Below are 9,394 nucleotides of genomic sequence, written 5' to 3' on the forward strand. Positions count from 1 at the left end.
ATTTGTTTCCTTCACAACAAACTGCAACTCTTGCCTTTTCTTTTCTAGGTCCTTTTCGTTTCTAGGTCCTTTTCGTTTCATTTGTTGGCTGCTGCTTTTGTTTTAAAAGCTTGTGCTAATCATCACCATATTGAACAATAATGATAGAAGCATAAGTTGACATTCGGCTATTAGCTACAAGGTTTTGAAAACGGACGGCCAATCTGGTTTCAGTTGCACGAGATTGCTTTCGAAGCAAGCATTGGATTCAATGGTCATCAATTTATCATGAGCATTAGCTGTATGACTGTGATAGAGTTGCATGTATGAAGTTGTTTTTCACTGTTATTTTGCTGTAGCTTTCTTTTGAACAAGAAGAATGAGGGAAGCTAGGTGATGAACTACTTTTTGTCAAAAGGAGATAAGTGATTTTTGGGAAACCTGAAATCTGTGTAATTCCTCCGAACCACAACATGTATTCCCTTGACATTCAACAAGTGTAACATTGTGCAACTAGTGATGAATTGTCCCAAATGCTTGCGCACTTGCGACTTCATATAGGATTTTGTTAAATACGTATATGATTTTTCACTTTTGAACAAAACTCGATCACAATTTTGGGAAATCCATTAAAGGTTATGGCCATTTTGAGTTAATAACTTGACACTAGAGAAACGAACAATGGAAAGAACGAAAGAAAATTACCTTAGGGCCATGTTTGGTTTGAAGAAATGGGAGGAGAGGAAAAGAGTGGAATGGAGGGAAAGGGAAAAGAAAGGAGAGGAGGGGAGTAGTGAAATTAGATTTCATTGTTTGGTTTGATATAAAATTTGATAAGAAAATGAATTACAATTTTTTTTCTTTAGACAAATTTATTTTTTACCATAAATATTAAACTATTTATATTAGTAATCAAATATAATCTAATATATATATAATAAAATGGTGGTCCGGTGACTTTCAGACAACATCCAAAGGCGGTCCGACGAACGTCTGGCAGAGTTCTGGCAACTTTTTGACAACGTCCGGCGAAGTTCCGGCGACTTTCCAACAACGTCCGGTGGCAGTCCAGCGACGTCCGGTGGAGTTCCAACGACAATTAATTTATATTTTTATAGTTTCATATTAAATAAATAAATTAATAAATAAGTTTATTTATTTTGTTAAGTATCTTAAATCATTTATTAAATTTAATTAATATATAATTATTTATAATATTAAATTAATAAAATAATAATTATAAATAATAATTATTAATGGCATTAAATAAGTTAAAAAATTAAGGGGTAATTTTGCTGACTTTAGTTTTGCAACATAAGAGGAATTTAAATTCTTTACTACTTGGTGTGAAATTCAAATTCTACATCATGATGGATATTAAATTCTAATGGAAATTAAATTCTTATATATTTTGTCCAACCAAACAATAGAAATAAAAATATAATTTAAATTACTTTTCTCTCCTCAATTCTCTACTTCCAATCAAACATCACCTAAGAGCATTCTGGAGAAGTTGAATCCCAATCTTTTCATGGGAGTTTGTGGTTTGCAAATTATCCAACTCTTTTGAGGAATATAAAAGTGCAACACCATCACCTGCTAATAATGAAAGCCATAATTATTAGGTAAAACAAAATGTGATGCATCAATTCAAATGTGACGCATCAATTCAAAAAGGTGTCCTTAAAATTCTAATTATAAAAGCCATAATTACCAGGTAAAACTCCATTTTTCATTGCACTCGAATAAAGTCTCACTGCTTTCTCAACCCTATCCTTTTTTCCTTCACTTCTACTTCAGTAGCACCAACAACCTGCATTAATATATGCTTTCATTTAGAGAGGAAGCTCCATATGCTTAAAACACTTGAACTGAGCATTTGTAGAATTAAATATACAAAACCAAATAACCTATCCTTCAAAATAGCAGCACTTCTTGAAAGCTGTTGAATACGGCTTTCTAAGTCCCAACACATTTCTAACTCATACAAGGTGTTTTCAATGTGGATTTCAGCTATACCAAGAAAGAACAGATATCATGTATGAAATAAACACTGTGGAGAGGCGGATTAATTATTGGGAAACCAATGAAATAGCCAAAATAAACCTGTTCACACCTACAATGAATGTCTGTCCAGTCACCGGACCCACCACGGACAGTGATTTTTGGCGATAGAGTAAACTAAAACAATAAAGATTTAAGTTACCTCCTTAAGACAAAACCTGCACTTGATGTGCTCGGGCAAATACTGGGCTTCAGCACCAACAGTACAGATTTACACGACATATCATTGATATATCTTACCTTTTTGCATGAGCCAAGCTCTAGTGGCATGCTGTGTGAAATTCATATTACAAACTCCGTCTAAGACCTAAAAGTGAAGAGGAATTTTATCAAAGGAACCTACCTGGCCTCTTGTGAGAATGGCAAGGTCCTCCACGAAACCGTTCCTATCGTTTAACCTACCAGGTGCTGTGACACAAACCTTCAAACACGATTCCGAACCACAATTAAATGATTCTTGAAACAACGGTTTTTAAAATAAAGTAACAATCAAGTATGAGACAACACTTTGAAAATCATAAAAATCTTTTGTTCCTGATTTTTTTAATTTTTAAATATTTGTTTTGAGTAACATCATATATACAAAGTAGATAAAAAGTAACTTTGTGAAAAGTAATAATCGAATGACAATTTTGTGTTAAATAAAAGATTAACATGGATAGAGAATAAGTAGTTGTAAATTACAGAGACTTATCCTTTATCCTTAGCAGTAATCTAACGGATGGGTATTTTTCTAGTATAAATATTTTTTTTTTGAGAGAGTATAAATAATTTAATTAAAAGGTGGTATATGGGTTTTTTTTTTTATGGTTCGAATATCCTCACCCTTTAATTGTTTTCTTCTTTTTTTTTTTTTTTTGTGAGGATAAAAATGAAGATTCGACATCAGTTAAAACTTCCTTACGAACAAGACTTAAGTGTTAAAATTTAGAAACACTTTTTGGTTAGTTTATTTTTAGAAAACAACATGGATCGTAGTGCAATACACACACTTGGTTTTTAGTTCCTATAACTTATATAAGGAAATGAATTTTTATTTCTTACATTTCTTTTTAACAACAGTTACAAAGAACTAAGCAAATAAATTTATAAATTGTATTTTTTTTATGGACTTATATATGCAGATAAATGATTATGACGTTGGTGGTTTGATCATTGGCGTCCTAATGGTTAGGGAGTACGATGTCACACGCACAGATTTGAGAAGGGGTAGTCGTATAAAAATGTTTAATTTAATTAACTCATCTTTTCAAGCATATATTCATTTCAATTTTCTTTTTCTTTATTTTTCCATTTTATTAGGTCAATGATACCAAGAACTTCATGATATATTTTGATAAGTATATCACGACAAGCTCTTGCAACCAAAACAAGACAAATTCTAGTAGAAGTTCTAAAAATACATCGGCAGATTTTGAGGTAGCTTGTCAAAAGCCCTTCGTGGACGAATTTTCGTCAATGAGCATAATGCTTTTGTGATAGGGGCGTCATTGTGAGAGGACGGAGGATTTAGTTTGGTAGAAATGAAGATGAAATAAAAACTGATAACGAGATTGATGATATTTGTGGGTATTGTCGCTGCAAATCTAGGACTACCTAAAAATTTAAAAACTTGTTACATATGATAAATGCAATCACGATTACCTACGAAAATAATTTAGTTAGAATTTACTTTATTATATTCTTTACTTTTAATTGAAAACTTTGTAGTGGCATTTGAATTGACTAGTGCTTCAATTGATTGACAATAATACACTTTCTAAGTGATAACGTGTTATAAATCTACATGTTATGTATTTATACATTTACATAATACTGTTAACTATTTAATTAGAAACAAAGAAAAGAGAGGAAGAAGGATATTCAACCGGAAATCTGAGCGCTTCAGCTCTTCATTTATTTCATTTATATAGAGAAGATGCAGGGGTATAATGGTAATTTCACAAATAGGTGGTGAATCCACCCTTCACAATACTATTCACGACACTTCCTAATTAATGTCTTTTATTAATTGGATAATGAAATTTCAGCAATAATTTATTTTTCAACCATCTCACTGTATAATAATTTAATATAAAATAAACAGTTATTCTTTAAAATTGAGAGAGAAAATTTGTTCAGTTTTTGTGCCTACTCTTTCTAATATTGAGGGGTCTAAATGTGTCAATTTAAATAGGTGCTCAACAAAGATAAATAATTATTTAATTAATAGATTGTGCACACATTAGCTTAGGCTTATGTTAAATCCATGTGAGATGCCTAATATAAATCATGCACATGGAAGAGAAGGGGAAAAAAAAGGGTTAATGATAACCAGTGTAAAACTGTTTAGCTCTTGATCTTACCTTAGCATGTTTTTATCCATATTGACGCAAATTCATTCCCAATCAGTTCTTCACAAACAGTCAATTCGACACACCCTTAACCCACCCACCTCAACCACAAACACAAACTAAATAACTTTCTCTCTAGGGCTTTTGCATTTACTGCAGAGGCCAATACATGGCCAATGAAGAATACTGATGCCTCAAAAAGATTATTATAAGCCTCCCATTCGGACTATATTCATGTCATTACATTCTAGACCTTCCGTCTCATCCTTGACATGCTCAAGCCACCATGGACTAGATTGCATTCTTCAATGAAATCATACTATACAAGAAGCATTAATTAGTTTTTGTCAAGATTATAGAATAAAGATAACAAAATTTAAGAGTTTACCCAATTACCTTGTGGCCTTTGCAAATTCTGATGGTACATGTTTCAGTGGATCGACATCCCCACACTTGAACATATCTACAAAATTTCCTGGTTCAGAAAAAAAATGAAAGCATTCCCATCTACCTTAATCATAACCTGTACATAGGAAAGCACCATGCTTTTTTACTTTTTATTTTCTTTATTTGAAAAAACAAACCTCTAGCTGGATTGTATCCAAGGTCTGAACTGTCCTGCTCCAATAGCTTGTCAATTACAGAACCATCAACTCCAGCATTAGAAGCAATCAAGTATGCAGCCATCTGAAGATGTAGGCTCAATAAAAGTAAGAAAGCTTTCAAAGACGTAAAATATATTATATCTACAACCAAAACTTCTCTGCATCCTTCATTCTGAAAAGCATAGATAAAGCTCAGGCCTCTTACTTGTGTCATGCTTCTATAAGCAAAAAAGATTGAAATAATACCCAATATAACTTTGATTTTAATCTAAAGTCACCTAGGTATGGAAAAATCCAACCAACGGAAGTGATATAATACTAATGGTGATGACATTTTCCATGTTAGAAAAATATGCACAACATTTTTCTCTTTTAATTTTTTCTTTTTTTGCCTTTTCATTTTTCAAATCCAAAGCACAAAGCTCACGATTTCGGGTTCACAACTTGAAATTGAAAAAGAAATAATGATAAGGGGAATAGAAACCTTAAGAGCATTCTGGACAATTTGAACACCAATCTTCTGATCTGAATTTGTGGTTTGCAATTTGTCCAGCTCCTTCAAGGCATATAGTAGTGCAACACCACTACCTGGCAAATACATCACAAAATAAGAAATGTGATGCATTGATGGATCAACACAAAAAGATGCACTAGATGAAATTCTATAAATATAAGCTTACCAGGCACAATTCCTTCTTCCTTTGCAGCCTGGACAGCATGCAAGGCATTAGTAATTTTAAGCTTCTTTTCACGCACTTCAGCTTTACCATGTCCACAAACCTTAAAACAACACAACCTCCATCAATACAAGTATTCACTAAAGAGTCTCTCTTTCATATGAGTAAAATGCTAAAACACTTGTAAATTAAGGTCACTACACAATGCCAAAGACCAAACCTTCAAAACGGCATATCCACCAGAAAGTTTTGCAAGGCGATCTTTCAACTTGTCCGAAGTGCTCAATTTTATTGTAGATCTCAGCTATAACAACAATTTCAGTGAATGTCGAATGCTAAATAAACACGACCAGTCGCTCAATAGATCATTGAAAAAAATGTGCAGAAACACAAACCTGTTCACATCTTTCTTGAATGTCTACCAATTCACCAGACCCACCAATGATAACAACATTATCCATTGTTGCTATAACCTATAATGATAGAGAGTGAAGGTGAAGAAGTAAGTAAACCTGCACTTGATGTGCCCTAGTGTGAAGAATTGGTATTTTTATAACAAAAATGCAGTTATATCCTACAAACAATTGATATATCTCACCCTTTTGCATGAGCCAAGCTTTAGAGGCACAAAATACGTAGAGTTCATACCTGAGCCTCCAGTTAAAACCTAGAAAAGAGAAGGCATACATATATGATAAGTGTTAATGCAGATCATAAGGCAAAAATAGGGTGGGAATTTATGAAATCAACATACCTGGCCTCCTGTGAGAATTGCAAGGTCCTCCATGATGGCCTTCCTATCTTCTGCCAATCCAGCAGCTTTGATGATACAAACCTTGATATATGAAAAAAAAAAAAAAAAAACTTGTAAAACAAATTAAAAATTGAGTTAAAACAGAAGTGACAGTTTGTATTCACATGTCATTCTCACCTTGTGTCAACCCAATTGGAGAGAAATCAAGTAATTCCCTCTTGAAAGGGAAAGTCACTAATCCCACAATTAATGTGTTTAGATATTCTGGGAATCTAATTGCAGTTTCACTAGTTTCTACATTAGCAGCTGTTCATAATTTTTTCTAAAACCCAGAAATCCCATAACCTTCGTGATTTGTACAATATTGCCAGACCTTACAAGTTATAACCTTCATAATATTCAGGAAAGTCATGTGCAATTTGAATTAAAGGTTTGATATTCATTTTATATTTAACCCGTCTACCAGAAATCAACACGCTTAACATACTCTATATATGTATGTTTAATATTAAGTCTATCCAACAAATTCTAGTTAAGCTCATCTGAAAAACTAAATTCACAAACAATAAGCAAAGAAAGAAAGAAAACTCTTATTACCTTTTCAGTAGTACAGGTGAAGTCTGTCGCAATATCTCCTAGAACTTCATTTTCAACATCTTCAGCAACAACCAATAAGCTTTGTCCCTGAGGAAAAAATAACAACAACAACAACAACAATAATAATAATAAAGAGGTTTAAACTTTCATTTCATGCATAAAAATCCTCTTACCTGCATCATACATGGCAAACTTGCTTGCCTGATAACATTGGAGTTTGAAATTTTTGTGTCATAGATCAAAACCAATGCACCGTCTAAAACCTGTAAACAACAAATCCAATAATCTTTTAGTACCAAGTGAGAATGATACAACTTTCTCACAATTAACACATCAGCATTGTACCATATTAAAGTACAATAAAAAACTTATAACATAATAACCCACTAATAAACTGAGATTCTTACACATTCTTTTTTATTCTTATGGGTGAAGAAGTATGGGGATTTAAGACCCCACTCTAGTTTCATTCCCTTAACAAAATTTAATTCATTATAGAGAGCTTTCCTGTCCTGCAACAGTTTGGGAGAAGCAAAAACAAAAGAAGGAAAAAAATGGCATTACTAGATATCTAAATGACTCAAAAATAAAGGAAACAAAAAGGAAGACGCGAAGAAGAAACAGATTCACGGTTACAGCAGATTAAAAGTGAAGAATGGGGAGAATTAAAAGAAGAGACTTACAAAGATAGTAATAAGATCATTTTCCCAACCCTTCTCAAAAACCTTGGCTATAAGCTCGCCAATCTCTCCGTCACCATTGGCTGCTGTTGTTCCAACCTTCATGGTAAAAAGTGCAATTAAAGCTCCATTTGGTGTTCATGCTCAACAACTGTAAACTGAACGTTTGGCAATCATTTGATTCACAACCTATATTCCCACTGCTATTTTGTGAAAATTATTAACTTAGAAAGAATTGGAGCAGCACCACAACACGTAATGGAGCCTAAAACTAAGCAAAAGTCTAAAGGAAGAACGTGAACCTGGGCAATTTCTTCAAATGTGGTGATCTTTCGTGCTTGGCAGTCCAAGTTTCTCACGACTGCATCAGCAGCCATTCTAAACCCTTGTGTTAGGCCTGTGAGATTCGCTCTTCCAAGTGCCTTGAAAGCTTCATCATTCAGGGCTTTGACAAGAACACTCTCATATTTGGTGCCTGCAAACAGATATATTAAACTTGTGATAAGCATCCATTAATGACATGCCCATCTGCAGGAGATTCAAAAAAGTTTGTAAGGAAATTCAAAAGATGTTTCACAATCAATAAATCTTTTAGTGTCTTCAGCGCCATAATTTCTGCTCCAAGTACAACAAACCTGATACAGAGGTAATTCAACGAAATCAATCAATCTCCATCGAATTACAAGCCAAAAAAAAAAAAAAGAAACAAAACTCACCGACTGGGTGCCGGTGGTATTAATCAACCTACAATTAATAAAATTGGCAATAAATAAATGAGAGAAGTCGAAACAAATAAAGGATGTGATATTGGGAAAGTATGAAGAACAGTGTACCTGACCCTGGAGGCGAGGCTACAAGCAAACCGGAACATGGTTTTGTGATTTTCTTTTGCCGACGATTTGATCCAAAAACAAATGTGATTTTCTTGCACCGTGTTTGATCCAAAAACAAAGACATAAGCCTTAAACAGCACCCCCCCCCCCTTTTTTTTCTTCCTTCCTTTATATATTTATTTATTTATTTATTGATAAATCTTCATTTGTTTTCTAAACTTCCTGGGTTAAGAGGCAGTTAGCTCATTTAGAAAGTACGACGTTCGGTTAGAATAAGAGGACTTGGAGGTTTATATTTCTCCGCGCTGGGTACAATGATCAAAATTGTGTCAACTGCAGGGCCCATATTTGATCAGCACAACACAATGACTCAATTGTGTTATTTTGGTTTTTAATTTTTTTAATCCTAGTTTTTAATTTAAGGATTTCTCTGATGTATTTTTACAGCATTAGTGGGATTATTGTAGATCTTTAGATTTAAATATTTAAATTTTATCTATCTATTTATTTAATATTATTAAATATAATGAATAATTAATTAGTTAATTAATTAAAAAATACCGATAGTCTTGTTGGTGAATTGATCTTTTTTAATTTTAAATTAATGAAAAAGAGAGAAAAAGACGATAATGACATAAGAGTCGTGGTGAGGATGTTGGATGCTTTGGATAAATACATAATTTTATCAGGATCCATAGTTGTTGTCGTAATCTCAATACAAGAAAAATGTATCATGACAGTAAATTTTTTCTTTTTGTTTGTTTTCGGAGAAGCAACCTTATTTTGATAAATGTTGAGTGATTTTAGTGGTAATAAAGTATGATAATTTGTTTATGCTTGTTCAGGGGAATGAAGCTGCTTCAGAATAAGAC

General features: G+C 33.0%; 1 protein-coding gene across 7 annotated transcripts; it reads right to left on the minus strand.

Annotated features, from left to right (window-relative positions):
* Positions 1 to 4,216: 4,216 nt before the first annotated feature.
* LOC102630227 (chaperonin CPN60-1, mitochondrial-like) lies at positions 4,217 to 8,803 on the minus strand. Of its 7 annotated transcripts, none has more exons than XM_025094326.2 (17): positions 8,523 to 8,800; positions 8,406 to 8,433; positions 8,267 to 8,324; positions 7,992 to 8,164; positions 7,693 to 7,788; positions 7,417 to 7,521; positions 7,183 to 7,272; positions 7,010 to 7,096; positions 6,413 to 6,493; positions 6,257 to 6,325; positions 6,054 to 6,131; positions 5,879 to 5,962; positions 5,662 to 5,761; positions 5,466 to 5,569; positions 4,961 to 5,153; positions 4,773 to 4,839; positions 4,217 to 4,695 (listed from the first exon to the last, which is right to left on the minus strand). In XM_025094326.2, exons 1-17 carry the CDS (start codon positions 8,558 to 8,560, stop codon positions 4,668 to 4,670), a joined length of 1,479 nt encoding a protein of 492 aa, XP_024950094.1. In that variant the 5' UTR covers positions 8,561 to 8,800; the 3' UTR covers positions 4,217 to 4,667. The 7 variants fall into 7 exon arrangements, with proteins under 7 accessions (XP_024950094.1, XP_024950092.1, XP_006495002.1 ...); XM_025094324.2 differs by having other exon boundaries at positions 4,773 to 4,851; positions 8,523 to 8,797; XM_006494939.4 differs by having other exon boundaries at positions 4,961 to 5,063; positions 8,523 to 8,791.
* Positions 8,804 to 9,394: the final 591 nt, after the last annotated feature.

This window comes from Citrus sinensis, chromosome 2 (assembly GCF_022201045.2).
Source record: "Citrus sinensis cultivar Valencia sweet orange chromosome 2, DVS_A1.0, whole genome shotgun sequence".
In the NCBI taxonomy this organism is placed as follows: domain Eukaryota; kingdom Viridiplantae; phylum Streptophyta; class Magnoliopsida; order Sapindales; family Rutaceae; genus Citrus; species Citrus sinensis.